Source organism: Carlito syrichta, unplaced genomic scaffold (assembly GCF_000164805.1).
Source record: "Carlito syrichta isolate Samal-C Ts95f unplaced genomic scaffold, Tarsius_syrichta-2.0.1 Scaffold311369, whole genome shotgun sequence".
Lineage (NCBI taxonomy): Eukaryota > Metazoa > Chordata > Mammalia > Primates > Tarsiidae > Carlito > Carlito syrichta.
In genome coordinates, this window is record NW_007255465.1 from 148,710 (window position 1) to 169,525 (window position 20,816).

Genomic DNA, 20,816 nt, shown 5'->3' on the forward strand with positions numbered 1-20,816 from the left:
GCAAAAGTCACTCCACTCATGGATTGCCCATGATGTGTTTATTAGCACCTGCTTTGTGAAACACTCTAGATGGATGCCCTGGACACAAAAGCAAATTACAAATAAAAACAAAAACGTCAATTAAGGCCCCTGCCCTATTGGTGCTGTAGACTAGCAGTAGAGACAGACATTTGACCAATTATTGTTCTTTCATAGGGAGGTGCAGGTGCCTTGAGAACAGGGTAGATCACCTCACTCCATTTGAGGGGTTCAATTCCTAGATGGAGAACCTTTAGGCATCGATGACTGGGGGTTAAGGGAATTCACTAAAGATGGAAGAGAGTGTGGCTTGGGGGCACTTAAAGGAAAGGGAAGAGGGGTATCTCAATAAAGAGCACACTACCTTAGTCCTTCTTAGATGGCAAAAATAAAAGAAATATGCGGCACTTAAAAGAAACGCTTCTGTTTAATAAAATAGCTGGTTGAGTCCAATCTCTTAATTTTACAGATGATAAGACAGAAATCCAGAGAGATTCATCTCTCTTTTACCTGTGATTTATACATACATCTGTTATTGCAATGAACATATTGTACATGAATTTCTTCATTAACATTTATGTCTTCTTCACAAGATTTGAACCCTTTGAGGTCTGACCCTCAAGAAAGATTTGTTGAACTGAGTAGAATTGTGTAACCTGGGCCTGCAACTAGAATAACACTGCCACATCCTATGGATAAATTCTTTTTTAAAAAAATATATTTTTATTTTAAAAATTTTATTTATATTTTTATTTTTATTTGAGTTGGACTCTCACTCTGTCATCCAGGCTGGAGTGCAGTGGCATGCTCATGGCCACTGCAGCCTCCACCTGCTGGGCTTAGGCGATCCTTTCACCTCAACCTTCCAAGTAGCTGGAAGTATAGGCACGCGCTATCATGCCCAGCTTTTTTTTTTTTTTTAATTTATTGTAGAGACAAGGTCTCACCAAATTGCCCAGGCTGGTCCTGAACCCCTGGGCTTAGGCAATCCTCTCGCCTCGGTCTCACAAAGTGCGGCAATTACAGGCTAAGCCACCGCAACTGGTCTATTTTTATTTTTCATTAAAAAAAATTATTTTAAAGATGTGGGGTACAATTGAGGATTAAGTATACAAATGTTCATTGTGCAGGTAAATTCTTTTTTTAATTTTTAAATTTTTTTATTTTAAAGATGTGGGTTATAATTCAGCGTTAGGCATACGAATGTTTATTATGCAGGGACCCTTGTTGATGAAATGTGAAATTCTTAAATAAGTACTGAAAAATCCTTATTTTCTAATTCTCTCATGTAATCACTGATGTAGTTAAGTTCTAATTAAAATACAATTAAGTAGTTTGCAGATTCTTGACCATCACCTACATTTTAGTCATATCTTCTTGAGTTTATTCTCTGATCTTTTTTGGTGAAGACCTGGGAAGCACTTTGCAAATGCAAGCTATTCATATTTTTATTCCAATTTATGGAGTGGCACTTCTGCAGTTAGCTAATGGTGTCTGCAGTATGTTGGAATTTACTAATTTCTGTCCTCATACTCCGAATATCACCATGTTTGGAGTCTGTAACCCTCTCTACACTTGCTACATATCTCATTTTTTTAAAAAATGATGCTATACAATTAGGGCGTTTTATATGAGTCCAGCCCAGAAAATTCTTAAGAATAGACTGTCAATATTTCATCACTTACATTGGGAGGGAGGATCAAGATTCCTCATTTCCAAATTACTAGAGGTTTATAGCTCTGAAAATTTGCTTTATACTCCTTTTGTCCAAGTACTGTATGCATACACTTGTATGTTGGTATTTTACTCAGCATGTTTCTTTGCCCTTTCAGGTAAATCACCACCCACAGCAAAAACCTCTCCTGTGATAGTAACAGAGGAGGAAATCGCTGAAATTGAAAAGAAAAACGAACTGAAGCTCAAAATAAAAGAAGAACACCTTGCTGCCCTGCAATTTGAAGGTAGCTGTTAGAGTCACTAAGACAATGCTTTTCAGTAGAAAGTAGACCAGAAGGAAAGCAACCCACAACTGGCTCATTAATTGTTTCACACTGTGTTTATGAGAACATATAACAAACTAACTGAAAGTTCAAAATTTGGTGTTGGTTGTTTTCTTTTAACCATATGAGGAATAGACCTATTTTAAGTCAAACGTTTTGGCATAACCTAATCAGTCTTAATTGTCTGAGGGCTCTCAAAAAGAACCAAGAATTTGGGAAGGGGTTAAAATAGTAATAACTGTAATTAAAATATCAAAAAATAGAAACAAAATGTTTGTAATGTGTGATTTTATAGGTTTAGGAAGGACTGCCTAAAGTAAGCGGTTTTATATTACAATAAAATAATTTAGTTTTTTCATTAGGAAAATAAATCCTGACCAAAGGCTAACAGGCCCTAAAAGTGAATTCTTGGGAGCAGAGGCCGTAAAAGAGCCTGTTATGCATCTATAATGTTCAAGGGCATTCTCTATAGATAACAATAACTTTACAAGACCATATTTTCCTTATGATTCTTTTAATTATCTTATAATGCAATTTAATATGAAATGAAAAGAACAAAAAACTGAGCAAGCATATCCTATGAAAGGAACCATGGTCAATATACTAGAAAACAAAACCATAAAAATGCGGCATGGAGTACGCTGAGACATCTCCTCAATGACCATTTACTATTAAGACACTTTCCATCCCTTACTTCTCTCCTTTTCTCTTTACTCTCCCCTGACCCCATCCTAATGCTGCCTGCTTCCATAATCCCAACAGCAAAATCTGAAGTCAGTTGAAGACAGGGAGATTTGTGGCATCAGGAAAGGCAGGACCATGCTTTTCCCCCACTGCCTGTCTCATATCTAATATTAGTGGTTTTCATTATACTTAATCACTCAGTTCATTCAGCACATGATCCTTAGTGTAGCAAAATTTATTCATTCCTATAATAAATGTTTATTAATTTTCACTATGTACCAAGTCCTATGATAGTTGCTAGACACACACACACACGTACACACACACACACACACACACACACACACACACACACACACACACGCACACACACACATATACAAACATAAAAAAAATACATAAAAAATGAAGCCCAATCTAGAGGAAGAAAGATACAATCACTTATAATATATTGTGATAGCTGTGATAGTCCCAACTACTAGAGAAGTGAGGCAAAGAATCACTTGAGATTGAGTTCAGCCTGGGCAACATAGTGATATCTTGTCTCTTTTTAAAAAAATAAAATAAAAAAATAAATAAAACATGTATATATATACACACACACATATATATACACACACACACATACACACACATATATGTGTGTATGTGTCATATAATAGTGATATTGATTATAGACATCATACGGGACAAAGGGAGTATAGAGGGAGTCAGGAAAGACTTCTCAGAGGAACTAATGCTTGAGTAGAACGGGAAAAATATGGAGAAGTTTTACCAGGGAATAAATTTGGATGGGAATGAAGAGAAGTATGTGCCAAGGCAAAGAGAGGGGTAAGGAGCATATTCAGTGGCCTGCAGTAAGTAGCTCAGGAGTATGAGGAATGTTCTAGGAAGGACTGACTCAGAGATGAGGAGGCCAGGCCAAGGGTCATATAAGCTCTGCCAAGAAACTTGGATTTTTCTCTTATGGAGACTGGCAGCTAGTGAAAAATTCTGAGCAGAAGAGCAACTATTACCACACCTGCAGGTGAAATGGATTACTTTGGGCATTTTGGAAGTAGATTAGGGTATGAGGTGGGGAAAGTTAGAAAAAGCAGGATTGAGACTATTGCAACAATTTAGATGAGAGATTATCATTGCTCAAACTAGGCAATGACAATAGAAAAGGCAAAGATGAAAAATCAGAAAGATTTTAGAGATGAAATCTACAGATTTTATTATGTGCCAGGACCAGTTACAGGTCCAGGGGTACATAGATTTTGCCTTACTTTTGGCAGTGCTGGGAAATACAATGACATTCCCACCCAAAGTCCTAAAGTAGGGACATAAGCAAGAGACTTTGTCCCTTGCTCCCTTTTTGAAATCCAGAAATTATCTGTGTTTTCATGATTTGCTTATCAAAGATTATATTGCTATAAAGTGCAATACGTTTACAGCTCAATTATAGTTTTGGTTTAGATAATCTCTTAAATGACTCTGCCACACATTACACATTTTGCATTTCAATGAGATGAATATTACCTTATATATATTTGTATATTAAATATGCACCTAAAGTTTCACAATCTGAAGCATGAGCAGTTTAAAAGCGAATCTGTTCGTTAGAAAGTGCATGTACAATGCAGTAGAATGAAACTAGATCCTTACCTGTCACCATATATAAAAATTAACTCAAAATGAATCAAGGACTTAGATGTAAAACCTCAAAGTATAAGAATCTTTGAAGAAAACTTTGGGAACACCCTCTGGACATTGGAGTAGGCAATTAATTCATGGCCAAGTCCTCAAAAGCAAATGCAACAAAAACTAAGATTGACAGGTGGGACCTTAAACTAAAAAGGTTTGCATAGCAAAAGAAACCATCAAGAAAGTAAAGTGACAACCCACGGGACAGGAAAAAATATTTGCAAGCTGTGCATCTGACAAAGGCCTAATATCCAGAAGACATACAAGCAGCCAAGAAACACATGAAAAAACTATGCTCAGCCTCACCAATGATCAGAAAAATGTTAATCAAAACTACAATGAGATACTACCTCACACCAGTAAGGATGACTATCATTAAAAAGTCAAAAAACAACAGATGCTGGTGTGGCTGCAGAGAAAGGGAAACAGTTTTACACTGTTGATGGGAATGTAGGCTAGTTCAAACTTTGTGGAATGCAGTGTGGGGATTTCTCAAAGAACTCAAAATTGAGCTTCCATATGATCCAACAATCTCTTTTCTGGGAATATACCAAGAGGAACATAAATCGTTCTATGAAAAAGACTCCTTCCTGCACACAGATGTTCATTGCAGCACTATTCACAATAACAAAAACATGGAGCCAGCCCAGATGCCCATGGACTGGTTAAAGAAAATGTGGTAAATATACAGGATGTAATATTACACAGCCATAAAGAAGAACAAAAACATGTCCTTTGCAGCAATACGAATGCTGCTAGAGACCATCAGACTAAGTGAACTGTCACAGAAACAAAGAACTGAATGCTGCATATCCTCATTTATAAGTGGATCTTGATCACTGGTCACATGAACACAAGGGTGGGATTGGCAGACACTGGACACTGCTAGGGAAGGAAGGCAGGGAGGGGGCACATGGCCACACACTGGGTACCTGGTCCACTATCAGGGGGAAAGAGGGCCAGCTAGAAGCTCAAACTTCAACTGTATACAACTTACTTCTGTAGTAAATCCTCCCCGTACCATGCAACTCAAATAAAGTAAAAGAAAAAAGAAAATACATGTATATATATTGAGTTTAAATATCCTTATTTCTCTCTTTAAATAGAGAGAGCCGCTCAGTTTCGACTTGAACTGATAAAGACAAAAGCATCAGCTCTCCTTGAAGATTTAGTAACAAAGGTGGTTGATGTATATAAACTAATGGAAAAATGGCTTGGGAAGAGTTATTTGAATGAAATGGCCAGGTAAAGTACTGCATGGTTTTTCAAAAATATACCGTGTTAGTTCTGAGTGCCAAAATTGACAGAGATTTTTAAAGGTTTACAAATTTAAAATACATTAAAAATATAAATTTGATCTTTTAGAAAATCACACATATAAACACATAAAGTGAACTTTACTGTCATATTTGTATACTCTTTTCAAACAATAAATCATATACTAAAGAATACTATTGCAATATCCAGTTTTGAACATTATTTATGAGTTTAGTTTTCACACTATTCAATGAGAACCTCAGTTCAAGAGGTAAAATTATGGACAATTAAAAAATATATATATATATATATATTGTTTGAGATGGAGTCTCACTTTCATCCAGGTTGGAGTGCAGTGGCATGCTGCTCATGACCACTGCAACCTCGACCTGCAGGGATCAGGTGATTCTGCCACCGTAACGTTGCAAGTAGCTGGAACTACAGATGTGTACCACCAAGTATGGCTAATTTTCTTTTCTTTTTTATTTATTTATTATAGAGACAAGGTCTCACTGTGTTGCGCAGACTGGTCTCGAACCCATGGGCTCAGGCAATCCTCTCACTTCCGCCTTCCAAAGTGCTGGAATTACAGGCATGAGCCACTGCACCAGGCTTAAAAATATTTTCAGAAGTGATATAATGCTTCATATCTTCCTAATTTAGACTTATTATTAGTCAGAGACAATAAGTGGGAGATTAAGAAGTCATTCACTGGAACATTTTTACCAGTTAGGCTAATTCCCTTGTAATGTCAATATCCAGTTTTCTGTTGGATTCCAAAGACTTTCCAGTTCCTCATCACTAGTTAGGGGCAGTGAGTCTCATTCTCTTAGTTCTCCCCTCAAAGGCACAAAGAGGCAGCTCAGCGGAGTAAGACTTGATTGTCCAGACCAAGAGTCCCACGTTGACCACAAATTAGCAGCATGCATAATTGCTTTGGACCTCATGGGATTCATCCAGGCTGTTTCAGAGGTTTCTACTAGATTTAGATTCTGTGATGCACTACAGTTTCAACCAACATTGACTGAAAATTTAGAAGCTGTTCTGTAAATAGGATTCAAATGGCAAGTATTCTCAGAAGCAATAATTATCGTCTAAAAGACAGCTGTTGTGGTCTGTTTCCTATGGTTCTTGTCTCGTGATGAAAATTCTTCTGTAAAATCTTTAGTAGTTGTTTAGGGCTATTTGTTCATAATAAAAAGGAAGGAAGGAAGGAAGGAAGGAAGGAAGGAAGGAAGGAAGGAAGGAAATGCAAATGCAAACATATTTCAGGAAAATATATATTTTTCTATGATGTTGAATTTTTCATTGTAATATATAAACAAGATCCTTTCTTGAATACAGTGATAATGTACTTGTTCATGCATAAAAGTTCTCTGGCTTTTTGTTTTTTTTGAGTCGGAGTCTCACTCTGTCACCCAGACTGGAGTGCAGTGGCCACTCCCGGCCACCGCAGCCTCGACCTGCTGGGCTCCGGCAATCCTTCCACCTCAGCCTTCCAAGTAGCTGGAACTACAGGCGCGCGCTACCATGCCCGGCTAATTTTTGATTTATTGTAGAGATGAGGTCTCGCCAAGTTGCCCAGGCGGGTCTCGAATCCGCGAGCTCAGGCAATCCACTCACCTCAGCCTCCCAAAGGCGCGGGATTACAGGCTGAGCCACCGAGCCCGGCAGTTCTCTGGCTTTTAAACATAATGAGACTCCAACTCAAAAAAAACAAAAACAGAAACGAAAGAAAAGAAAATAAATCACATAAGGCAAGAGTTTAAACTGTATTACAGATCTTTTTATAGTCAATAGCCTAACTAAAGACCAGTTCTCTGGCTTTTAAAATGGTCTTTAGTTAGGCTATTAACTATAAATAGATCTGCAATACAGTTTAAACTCTTGCCTTATGCGATTTTTTTCTTTTCTTTCATTTTTTGGGCTTTTTTTTTGAGTTGGAGTCTCATTATGTCACCCAGGCTGGAGTGCAATGGCACGCTCATGATCACTGCAGCCTTGACCTGCTGGGCTCAGGTGATCCTTCCACCTCAGCTTTCCAAGTGACTGGAATTACAGACACACGCCACCAAGTTTTTGATTTATTGTAGAGACAAGGTCACACCAAGTTGCTTAGGATGGTCTCAAATTCATGGGCTTGGGCAATCCTTTCACCTCGGCCTCCCAAAGTGCTGGGATTATAGGTGTAAACCACTATACCCAGCCACCTTATGTGATTTTAATGCCTTACAGCAAAAATAATTTAACTAACCAAGTCCAATTACTTATCATCAAGATAGAGCAGTAATATTCAGTACTGTTCTCTGCCTACCACTTACAAATGAAAGCATTTCTTTATTCTTACGATTCTGGCATCCATCCATGTGGTCATCAAGTGTAAATGCATATTATTTTATCAGATGTACTCTTATTTCTCAGATTAGATTATGGCTTTCCCTCTGAATCTGCAGATGCTGTCATGAACTGTGACCCCGAGAAATGAAAACCTAGACATGTGATACAGAAAAAACAAACAAAAAAAATAGCTGTCAGTGTCCTTTGGCCTTCAAATCCTGCTTTTTTTTTTTTCCTAGCATTTTTTTCTTGAGATGATTACTCTTAGTAACTTTCCACTAGGAGGCGCATACCTGTTTTTCTATTCTGGCTTTGACTGAACCTCTGACTATTTTGGAGTCCCTCCTCACTCATGTAAACTTGGCTGATATCCAGTGCCCTTCTCTTCTGTCCCCTGGCACACACTGAAGCATAAACTAATTGGCTAATACATAGTAAATGGATACTTACAAAGAGAATTCTTGAATTGAATTCAAGGGCATCTTTTGAAAGACAGAAATTAATACTATAAAAAATTTTTAGTAAGGCCGGGTGCAGTGGCTTAAACCTGTAATCTCAGCACTTTGGGAGGCTGAGGCAAGAGGATTACCTGAGTCCAGGGGTTCAAGACCAGCCTGGGCAATTGGTGAGACCTCACCTCTACAGTAAGCCAAAAAATTAGCTGGGCATGGTGGTGTGTGCCTGTAGTTCCAGCTATTTGAAAGACTGAGGCAGAAGGTTTGCCTGTACCCAGCAGGTCGAGGCTGCAGTGGCCATGAGCATGTCACTGTACTCCAGCCTGGGTGACAGAGTGAGACTCCAACTCAAAAAAAAAAAATCAGAAAAAACGTTTTTAGTATATGGTATATTTGGCATTTCTGAATTATATAAAAGCAGATTAAATATGCATTTTAATATGTTCACTCTTTCATTGTAATATATTATCAGGATCCTTTCTTTAATACAGTGATAATGTACTTATTCACGTATAAAGCTTCTCTGACCTTTAAAATGGATTTTAATTAGGCCATTAACTATAAATACATCTCCAGTACAGCCTGAACTCTTGTCTTATGTGATTTCTCATTAATAACCATAAGGCAGGGGTGATGCAAAGACAAGGGCATTCAGAGAACTGAAGCGACTTACCCCAGGACCTGTGGCTAGAGAGTGTTCTGGGATGAGAACTCAGCTCCCAGTACTCTTTCCACTGCATCGTGGTGGTTCCTACTTGAAACTACACGATCTAGCCAAGAACTGTCGTTCTTCATGAAATTATCAAGGCTATTTTAATGGATTATATGCATCAGATGCTATTGTTATAACTGTGTCTTAGATAATGTCAAACTTTAAAATATAAAGTTAGAGAAAAGCCACTCTTCTAGATGTACATTATCAAATTTGACTCACTTTATAATTCAGCCTGAGTCAAAATAAGTGTATTTTTCTAACAGTCATATTTTACAGGACATTGTGCCACAGAACCCTATTCTGGCTCATACTTAGCGTGAAATGTAACACTCCCTTGACATAATCTTGCTTATATAGCAAAATTTTTTTTATTAATATAAGAATAAGTAATACTATTAAAATGCACCTAATGGATTCCCTTTATGTTTATTTGTATTAAATGCAGTAACTATTAGCTGTATAATAAGCATGTATCTTGTTATTCATCTGCATTTATTTATACCCTACCTTTTTACAAAATAGATTTAAGTAAAAATTACAATTTTTGGACATGTAGATGGAATTGTCTAACTTAGCTGTATAATGTGATTACTTTTGTATGTATGTCTTATAAGCAAACACTATCAATCTAATAGTGTCTTTGATGGGTATAATTCTATTCGTTTTACCACTTTCAGTATAGAAAAATTAACTGAGATTGCTCGCTATCACATTGAAACATCTACAAAAATTCAGAATGAACTTTACTTAAACCAAGAAGAGTTCTTCATTAACGGTGATATAAAAGTCTTCCCAGATCCTCCCCCACCAATACGTCCTCCACCTGTAGAAAAGGAAGAAGATGGCACCTTGACTATTGAGCAGCTTGACAATCTTCGAGATCAGTTCTTAGATATGGCACCTAAAGGTAAGAAATTTAATTATCATGAAAAGAGCACAAAAAAAGTTAAGGTTAACCAGAACATCAATCACTCGCCCATAAGTAGAATCATCTCTGTGGGATTGTATGGCACTAAAACAAGCAGTTACTTTGCTCTAGCTTATCAGATGTTTGCTTCATGCAACATAGACCTGAATTAAACAAGTGCAAGAATCACTGTGACGAATGCTTGAACAATGTATGATCCTCATTCCTGGTGATTCTTCTCTCCTGTCTTCCCTACCTCTTGCTGGCAAGTTGGGAGATTTGACAACCATTGTGCATACTTGGGGTTTTTGTTTTGTATTGGGGTTATGTGTCTGTGTTTCTGTCTGCCCCACTAATCTGTGAAGGGAGACCAGGGCTAGAGGATTTTCCTTTTATATTTGTCTTTTCCCTCGATGCATCATAGACCATAAGAAGAACCAAATAAGCTGTTAATAAATATCTGCTTAATTGATTAATTAATTTTTCCCATGTGTGTACATGTTTTCTGCACACAACATTTTAAATTCCTTCACATTGTATCATTATGTCTGTGCAACATCTGCACAAGACTTTTTTTTATTTAGGCTCTTCCTACTTCCAGATATTCTTGTAGGGGTGTGTGTGCACGCATGTGTATAACTCCTTTATTCTCATATTTGTTTTTGTTTGTTTGCTTGTTTGTTTGTTTTTTGAGTTGGAGTCTCACTCTGTTGCCCAGACTGGAGTGCAATGACCGCTCCTGGCCACCACAGCCTCGACCTGCTGGGCTCCGGCGATCCTTCCGCCTCAGCCTTCCAAGTAGCCGGAATGACAGGCGCGCGCTACCGTGCCCGGCTAATTTTTTGATTTTATTGTAGAGATGAGGTCTCACCTGCCCAGGTGGGTCTCGAATCCGCGGGCTCGGGCAATCCACTCACCTTAGCCTCCCAAAGGTGTGGGATTACAGGTTGAGCCACTGAGCCCGGCTTCATATTTGTTTTAAAAAACAAATGTATAAAGCAAAATTTGCAAAACTGTGTTGAAGGACTTACAATGTATGAAGATGTGACTGGTTTTTTTTTAAAAAAAACATTTTATTTAGTTACTTATTTTATTTTATTTTATTTATTTTTTTGAGTTGGAGTCTCACTCTGTCACCTAGACTGGAGTGTGGTGGCCGCTCCCGGCCAGCGCAGCTTCAACCTGCTGGGCTCCGGCAATCCTTCTGCCTCAGCCTTCCAAGTAGCTGGAACTACAGGCTACCATGCCTGGCTAATTTTTTTGATTTATTGTAGAGATGAGGTCTCGCCAAGTTGCCCAGGCGGGTCTCAAACCCGTGGGCTCAGGCAATCCTACTTATTTTATTTATTTAAAAAATAAACAGGTTTTCTTTAATGAGTTCCATCAATTGATAACACTGGTAATTCAGTCAGATCACGAAGGACTATCATCTCCACTTTATAAATCTAGACACTGTGTTGCAGATCAGTTGAGCAATTTGCCTATGTTCATATATCATTCAGAACTCTGCAGATCCAAAGTTCTTACCTCTTCTCACCAAACTGAGTTATCTCTCATAAAGCAGGTTTATTTTTATCTTCCAGCATTACTTTTCCCTAGAGAATAGTCAACTGACTTTTTTTTTTTTTTTGAGTAGGAGTCTCATTCTGTCACCCAGGCTGGAGTGCAGTGGCTTGCTCACGGCCACCACAGCCTCAACCTGCTGGGCTCAGATGATCCTTCCACCTTAACCCTCCAAGAAGCTGTAACCACAGGCAAATGTCACCACACCTGGCTAATTTTTTTTATTTATTGTAGAGAAGAGGTCTTTTCAAGTTGCCCAGGCTGGTCTTGGACCCCTGGACCCAGACAATCCTCTCACCTCTGCCTTCCAAAGTGCTGGAATTACGGGCATGCACCACTGCACCTGGCAGCCAATTGACTTTAATGTTAACAAAATTGTTTAAAAAAATAAGTTCAGTATTTCAAGAAATTTACTTAAAGTTTGAAGACTTCCTTGCCAAACTCAGTGGGTGAAATATGTATGCAAGTGTGCCTGGGGGAACCCTTGCACCAACACGGGTTGGCTCATGGAATCAGCTTGAATAGGCTTTACACCTCCAAGGCATGAAAGCACAGACTATAGCTGTGGGTGGATAGTGACTTTGTTTGGCAGCAACTGAGCAAGAAGAAAGTATGGCCATCAACAGGTACAAAACATCTCAACTTTGTAAAGCCAGCTCATGAAATCCTTTCAACCCTTTAATCAGGCACAATGCATCCTCTTCCCCACTGTGTGAACTTCACAATGCCCTTTTATTAAATATTTTTCTCTTCAAAGTTGCTTTTGCTCTTTATTTTATCCATGCTCTTTTTTACATATAAAATAAAAACATATGTATAAAAAGATGCTAAACGTAAAATATGCTTTGTTTTATTTATTTATAATTTTATTTTAAAGATGTGGGGTACAGTTCAGGATAAGGTACATAAGTGGTCATCGTACAGGTGAAGTTTAGGCCTTCCTTTGGTCCCCCACTTCACCTGGGGGATCAGGGACCCTTATTAATGTTTTGTGTTCCTTCCTTCCTCCCCCCACAGTGTCCCACTACTAACAATTCCTTTCTTATAGTATTATGATAAATGTTCAGGGTCTACTTATGAGTGAGAACATGTGGTACTCAGTTATTTGTTTCTGTGATAGATCATCAAGTATTATAGACTAAATCCATCCAAGTTGCTGTGAAGTCCATATGCTTGTTCTTCTTTATGGCTATATAATATTCCATTGTGTATATGTACCACATTTTTTTAATCCTGTCTATTTTCAATGGGTTGTTTCATGTTTTTGCTATTGTGAATAGTGCTGCAATAAACATGCATGTGCATACAAGCAGCAAACAGATACTTGAAAAAATGCTCAGCCTCACTGATCATCAAAGAAATGCAAATCAAAACCACACTGAGATACCACCTATCTCCAGTCAGGATGGCCATCAACAATAACTCAAAAACAACAGATGCTGGAGAGGATGTGGGGATAAGGGAACACCTCTACACTGTTGGTGGGAGTGTAAATTAGTACACCTCTGTGGAAAACAGTGTGGTAATTTCTAAAATGTCTAAAAGATCAACCCTCCATATAGCCCAGCAGTCCTCCTTCTGAGAATATACCCGCAGGAACTCAAATCATTCTACAAAATATGATTTGCTTTATCCTACACTACAGTGACTGGAAGGAAATCACCCAATTAGTAGATAAAAACTAAAAGCGGGAGACGGGGCAAGATGGCGATGGCATAGGGACCAAGACTGCAAACTGTTGAATAGATAGACTGTAAAGCAGAGGGAAAAGTGAACAAAACCAGAAGACCCTCATAAGGAAGAACAGGTCATTGCAGAAGAGAAATAAAAGCAACCCCACCTTCCCTCAAAAACAGAATTGAAGAGGGGGAGGGAAAGGGGTAAAGGGAGAAAAATCTACAGAAATGAAGAAAAACCAAAAGAAGAGTATGGGTCTCTCCCAGACGCCTGGGAGAGCAGACACTGAGAAAATTGACTTTGGAATACAAACAATGAAAAGTCCCCAGAATGAAGGGTCTCAAAATGCAAATGTAGATATCAAAACAATAATGGAGAGATTAAAAAGAATTGAGGAGACACAAGAAGAAACTAGGAAGGAGCTGATATCTGAGATAACAGTAATAAAGAATACTGTGAATGAAATAAATAACAAATTGATAAGCATGGAAAGCAGAATTACCCAAGCAGAAGAAAGAATCTCAGAGCTTGAGGACCAAAATATAGAAATAACCCAAACTCTTAAAAACACAGAAAATAAGCTAAAAAAGACAGAACAAAACCTTCAAGAGATGAGTGACTACCTCAAGAGGCCTAACCTAAGAATAATCGGACTCCCTGAGACGGAAAGAGAAACAGAGACCACATTGGGAACAAACTTTCCACGAGATCATTCAAGAAAATTTCCCTCATCTAATCAGTGAGACAAAAATTCAAACACAAGAGATTCAGAGAACCCCCGCAAGACAACAAATGAGAAAACCAACTCCTGGACACATAATAATTCGCCTAAATAAAATAGACACAAAAGAAAAAATCCTAAAGGCAGCAAGAGAAAAAGGCCAGATCACCCACCATGGAAGACCAATCAGAATAGCAGCAGATTTATCTGCAGAAACCCTGCAGGCTAGGAGAGCTTGGAGCCCTATCTTCAAAGTCCTAAAGGATAAACAATTTCAACCAAGAATAACCTACCCAGCCAAGCTAAGCTTCATCAGTGAGGGAGAATTAAAATCTTTCCCAGATATCCAATCCCTAAGAACTTATGCAGCCACAAAACCATCTCTACATGAAACACTTAAGAAAGTACTAAACACAGAAGAAAAGGAAAAAAGAACAACGTTCTTCACAAGAGTACAGGGAAAAGAATAAAATATACACGAACCAACCCCAAAAGCAAAAGAAAGACAAAAAAAAAGAAAGAAAAAGAAAAAAGAAAAAACCAAGTGGAAGAACAATAACTCAATAAGAACTCCATGATAGGGATGAACTCTCACATTTCAATAATTAGTCTGAATGTGAATGGACTAAACGCACCACTGAAAAGACATAGAATGACAAAATGGATAAAATATCACCAGGCAACAATATACTGCCTTCAAGAGACCCATCTCACTAGAAAGGACATACACAGACTCAAAGTAAGAGGATGGGAAACAAATTTTCAGGCGAATGGAACACAAAAGAAAGGAGGAGTCGCGATCCTAATTTCAGACAAAATACCATTTAAGCTATCAAAAATTAAAAAAGATACAGAGGGCCACTACATAATGATAAAAGGTTCACTCCATCAACAAGAAATATCTATCCTAAACATATATGCACCCAACATAGGCGCACGAACATTCATAAAGCAACTTCTAGGAAAACTAAAGAAAGACATTGACTCTAACACCATAATAACTGGGGACTTTAATACACCACTCACAACCTTAGACAGATCATCAGGACAAAAAATCAGCAAGGAGATCCGGAACCTCAATGAGACTCTGGACCAAATGGACTTAATTGATACCTATAGAACACTCCATCCAAAGACCACAGAATACACATTCTACTCATCACCACATGGAACATATTCTAAGATTGACCACATAATTGGACACAAATCAAGTATAAGCAAATTTAAAAGGACTGAAATTCTACCATGCACCTTCTCGGACCACAGTGATAAAAAAAAACATTGACACCAACAAAGTCCCCACAAAACCCACAAAGACATGGACACTAAAACAAGCATGATGCTAAATAACTCCTGGGTCAATGATGACATCAAAATAGAGATCAAAAGATACCTGGAAACAAATGAAAATAAAGAAACATCTTACCAAAATCTCTGGGATGCCTCAAAAGCTGTAATAAGAGGGGAATTTATATCCCTACAAACACACATGAGGAAAATGGAAGGAACAGAAATTGACAACCTAACAAGCCACCTAAAAAAGCTGGAAAAGCAAGACCACAAAAACCCTAATTTCAGCAGAAGAATCCAGATCACCAAAATAAAAGCCCAAATCCAGGACACAGAAGACAAAAAGATAATACAGAAAATCAATGAAACAAAAAGCTGGTTCTTCGAAAGGGTAAACAAGATCAATGATCCCCTAGCTAGACTGACCAAGAAAAAACGAGAAAAAAACCAAATAAGCATAATCAGAAACACAAAAGATGAAGTCACATCTGACCCTGAAGAAATACAAAAGATCATTAGAGACTACTACGTACACTTGTATGGAAAAAAACTTGAAAACCAGAAGGAAATGGAAGACTTTCTGACATCACACAACCTACCTAGGTTGGAACAAGAAGAAATTGAGACCCTAAATAAACCAATAACAATCAAGGAAATCGACCACGTAATAAGAAAACTTCCTACAAAAAAAAGCCCTGGTCCAGATGGCTTTCCAGCAGAATTCTACAAGACATTTAAGGAGGAGCTGATACCAATCCTACTGAAGGTATTCCAGGCGATTGAAAAAGATGGAACTCTCCCCAAATCATTTTACGAAGCCAACATCACATTGATACCCAAGCCAGGTAAAGATCCAACAAAGAAAGAGAACTACAGGCCAATATCTTTGATGAACATAGATGCTAAAATTCTCAACAAGATCCTAGCAAACCGGATTCAGCAATACATCTCAAAAATCATCCATCATGACCAAGTAGGCTTCATTCCTGGCATGCAAGGCTGGTTCAATATTCGTAAAACCATAAATGTAATTAAATACATCAACAGATGTCAAAACAAAAACCACATGATCATATCACTAGATGCAGAAAAAGCTTTTGATAAAATCCAGCACCCCTTCTTGATAAAAACCCTTGAACATCTAGGCATACGGGGAACATACCTCAAAATAGTAAAAGCCATCTACGAGAAACCCACAGCCAGCATACTCCTAAATGGACAAAAATTGGAACCAATTCCCCTGAAAACTGGAACTAGACAAGGATGCCCACTCTCTCCCCTCCTGTTCAACATAGTATTGGAAGTCCTGGCTAAAGCAATCAGAGAAGAGGAGGCAATCAGAGGTATTCAAATAGGAAAAGAGGAAGTCAAGTTATCTCTCTATGCAGATGATATGATGGTGTACCTTGAAAACCCAAGAGAATCTGTCAAAGGTCTCCTTACATTGATAAAAGCCTTTGGCAAAGTCTCAGGATACAAAATAAATGTACAAAAGACAATCGCATTTCTCTACACCAATAATAAACAAACAGAAACCCAAATAAAAAACACAGTTCCATTCACAATAGCCACAAAAAAAATGAAATACCTTGGCATCTTCCTAACCAGAGACGTGAAAGACCTTTACAATGAAAATTACAAAACACTGCTCAAAGAAAATCAAAGCTGACATGAACAAGTGGAAAAATATCCCATGCTCATGGATCGGAAGAATCAACATTGTGAAGATGTCCATCTTACCTAAGGCAATCTACAAATTCAATGCAATACCCATCAAATTACCAGCAACATTCTTTTCAGACCTAGAAAAAACAACACAGGAATTCATATGGAAACACAAACATCCAAGAATAGCCAGAACAATCCTCAGCAAAAAAAAAACAAAGCAGGTGGTATCACAATACCAGATTTCAAACTTTACTATAAAGCTACAATCATCAAAACAGCTTGGTATTGGTACAGGAACAGGCATATAGATCAATGGAACAGAATGAGATTCCAGAAGCAAACCTCATTTCTCAACCAACTCATCTTGACAAAGCCCCCACCACCTACCAATGGGGAGAGGAGAACCTATTCAGTAAATGGTGCTGGGAAAATTGGCTGACCACATGCAGAAGATTGAAACAGCACCCCTATCTATCCCCATGCACAAAGGTTAACTCCAAATGGATCAGAGACTTAAATGTAAAACCTCAAACCATAAGAACCTTAGAAAAGGAAGGAAATACTCTCATGGAAATCGGAACTGGCATCCAATTCCTGTACAAAACCCGAAACCCACAGGACTTAAGAGAGAAGATAGACAAATGGGACCTTATTAAACTGACAAGCTTCTGCAAAGCCAAAGAAACCATCAAGAGAGCAGGGAGACAGCCTACAGACTGGGAAAAAGTATTTGCCAACTCTAGGTCTGACAAAGGCTTAACATCCTGGATCTACAAGGAACTGAAGCGTACTGAAAAGAAGAAAACAAACAACCCCATTATAAAATGGGTAAAAGACATGAACAGACACTTCACAAAAGAAGACATTCGAGCAGCCAACAAACACATGAAGAAATGCTCAACCTCACTAATCATCAGGGAGATGCAAATCAAAACCACACTGAGATACCACCTAACTCCAGTCAATGGCAATTATCAACAACTCAAAAAATAACAGCTGCTGGAGAGGGTGTGGTGAAAAGGGAACACTTCTACACTGTTGGTGGGAGTGTAAACTAGTGCAACCTCTGTGGAAAGCAGTGTGGCGATTCCTAAAAGCTCTAAACATTGACCTTCCATATGACCCTGCAATCTCCCTACTGGGAATATACCCTGAAGAACACAAATCACTCTATAAAAAAGATACCTGCACACGTATGTTTATCGCAGCATTGTTCACAATAGCAAGAACCTGGAAACAACCATGCTGCCCATCAAAAGAGGACTGGATTAAAAAAATGTGGTACATATACACGATGGAATACTAAGCAGCCATAAAAAAGAACAAAACCATGAATTTCGCTGCAACCTGGATGGAACTAGAGTCTATAATACTGAGTGACCTCTCACAAAACAAAAATCCGAATATCACATGTTCTCACTCATATAATGGACCTTGAACATCCAATGCAATACTATGAGAAAATGACGGATGGTACTGGGAAACTATGGGGGGGAGGGGGATGGGATTAACAGTAGCAAATATCTGTCGGGGGATGGGAAAACACTTCTTATCTACAGGGTGCCTGAATGAAACGTCATTGTACACCTAACCCTTAACTGTACCCCACAAAACCATAATAAAAAATACTGATTAATGAAAAATAAATAAATAAATAAATAAATTATGTCATACAAAGTTCATATACCAAGTTCCAATTTGATAGCTCCTCAAAAAGCAGAACTTGGTAAGAATGGAGCCGCTAAATTTTACCATAATTTGGCTTTTAAGTTTTTTCATCTCCTGGATGAATTGTTCTCTACATTTTCTCTTGCTTTCCCTGTAGTAATGGTTTGGGTTTCTAGAGTTTTGAATCTTCTGACCAGTGATCTGGAATTGCAGTGCTAATACCACAATGACTTTTATATTCAAGAAAATAGAAAATAGGCTTTTTTTTTTACAAACTGAGTGATGATACATCATCAGCACTGCACTTCAAGGCAGATTTAAGAAAGCAGAAAATATATAAGGGTTAAAGAAATATTTTAAGTGAAACAGTTCGTAACATACCTCATGCTGAATTAGAATTTTCAATGTGAACTGGGGAAGTTTTTTTTAATGTTGTACTTTTTAAATATTCCATTAGAAATTCTTCGTTGCCAGAAAAGTTCAGTTGAGGAGCTTGACTTGAACAATGTTGCATGTTCTTTGCTTTCTCCTTGTCATCCAGTCATCCATTCCATTGTCTTCTAAACAGGAAGATGGTGGATGATGCCACCAAATATTCATGCTTCAAGATGGTTCTTTGTTCTTCATTTCTTTATGTGCTTGACTTTTGCTCTAGCCCCAGAATGAATGGTCTATTTCCCCATAAAATATAGTGGTATCCAGCTTTTGTAATCACTCACTGTGAGTTGGGTATATGTGTTATTTAATCATTTTACCATATCACCCAGTGCTTCTATTGACTTGTTTCTATCGTATGTGCAGATATTGGAAAGAAAAAAATCCACAGAGAACTCAAAAGTTATTTTGATGAACTCCTCAGGAATTTCGGAGGTAAGCCATTTACATTCACTGCAGGATTTTCATTATATGTGTTAGCTTTGATGAGGAACAAATAATTCATGCCTTAGATTAAAATAATATGATAACTACATAGACTTGTTGTTTTTGGGAATTAAGTCATTAGTGAGAATGTTTCATGTTAGGATCAAATTCGCCTTAAGGAAGCTGGTGTGAAGGAAAGGAAAGTGGTCTCCGAAGATGAGGAAGGACTGAAGGAAAATGATTCACCGAATATCAAGATAAAGCAGGTGACAAAACATTACTCTCATAGATTTTAGAAATCAAAAGTTGAATGCAATGACTTTATTTTCAAGTTTTATAAGAATTTTCTCTGTGGTAAAATGTTCATAACATGATATCTCACTTAACCTTGTTCAAATTTAGAGTTCAAAAAAAAATTTAGAGTTCAGTAGTGTTTAGTATATTCACATGTTTCATGTTAGGATCAAATTTGCCTTAAGGAAGCTGGTGTGAAGGAAAGAGAAGTGGGCTCTGAAGATGAGGAAGGACTGAAGGAAAATGATTTACCAAATATCCAGATAAAGCAGGTGACAAAACATTACTCTCATAGACTTTATACTCAAAAGTTGAATGTAATGACTTTATTTTCAAGTTCTATAAGAATTTTCTCTGTGGTAAAATTTTCATAACATGATACCTCAATTAACCTTGTTCAAATTTAGAGTTCAGCAGTGTTTATATATTCACAATGTTGTGCAATCATTCTTTCTTAAATGTTTTTTCTCAAATCTGTCTTAAAGTCTGCAGACATAGAGAACAGTTTTGAACATCCAAACCGCAAATGCTCGAAGTCCAAAAACTGTATTCCAGAAGGTAGGCTGTATGTGGGAAATCCCCATAGCATGGAATGAGTTTGCCCTGGGGAGGGAGAAAAGGGTTTCCAGCCTTCAGGATTCTCATCTTCTCCTCTTCTCGCTGTAACCAAGCTTTCACTTCCAGTGTCCACACACAAAATAAGTTGTTTTATCTGTTCCAGAAATGAAGAGCACGGAAGACAATGGTGACCTATTGATCTCTTTGGATGCAGTAAAGGGAGTGAAATTCAAAATGCTGAAAATGAGAGTCAGCAGTCTCAATAAAAATCTGTGGACAAATAAAAGATGGTGGACGAGTAAGTATGCTGTTCATATGTTTTATGATACAAATACTGTTGTATGACTGCACATCAACCCAATGAAGACAATTGTAATTTCCTTTAAAATCATTTCTGCAATATTTGTCACTCATTAAGTGGGTAAAATATTGTGCCTGCCCTTCATTTCTTGATTTC

General features: G+C 37.8%; 1 protein-coding gene across 1 annotated transcript in view; it reads left to right on the forward strand.

Moving 5' to 3' along the window:
• Nucleotides 1–20,657, forward strand: part of LOC103271176 (sperm flagellar protein 2-like) — a gene marked incomplete at both ends in the record, with an annotated part of 166,843 nt that extends 146,186 nt beyond the window's left edge. Inside the window, 8 exons of the mRNA XM_008068630.2 lie at nt 1,851–1,979; nt 5,495–5,633; nt 9,830–10,059; nt 19,104–19,153; nt 19,669–19,773; nt 19,969–20,073; nt 20,287–20,359; nt 20,523–20,657. Coding sequence (XP_008066821.2) covers nt 1,851–1,979; nt 5,495–5,633; nt 9,830–10,059; nt 19,104–19,153; nt 19,669–19,773; nt 19,969–20,073; nt 20,287–20,359; nt 20,523–20,657 — 966 coding nt within the window. The remainder of the gene's footprint in view (nt 1–1,850; nt 1,980–5,494; nt 5,634–9,829; nt 10,060–19,103; nt 19,154–19,668; nt 19,774–19,968; nt 20,074–20,286; nt 20,360–20,522) is intronic.
• Nucleotides 20,658–20,816: the final 159 nt, after the last annotated feature.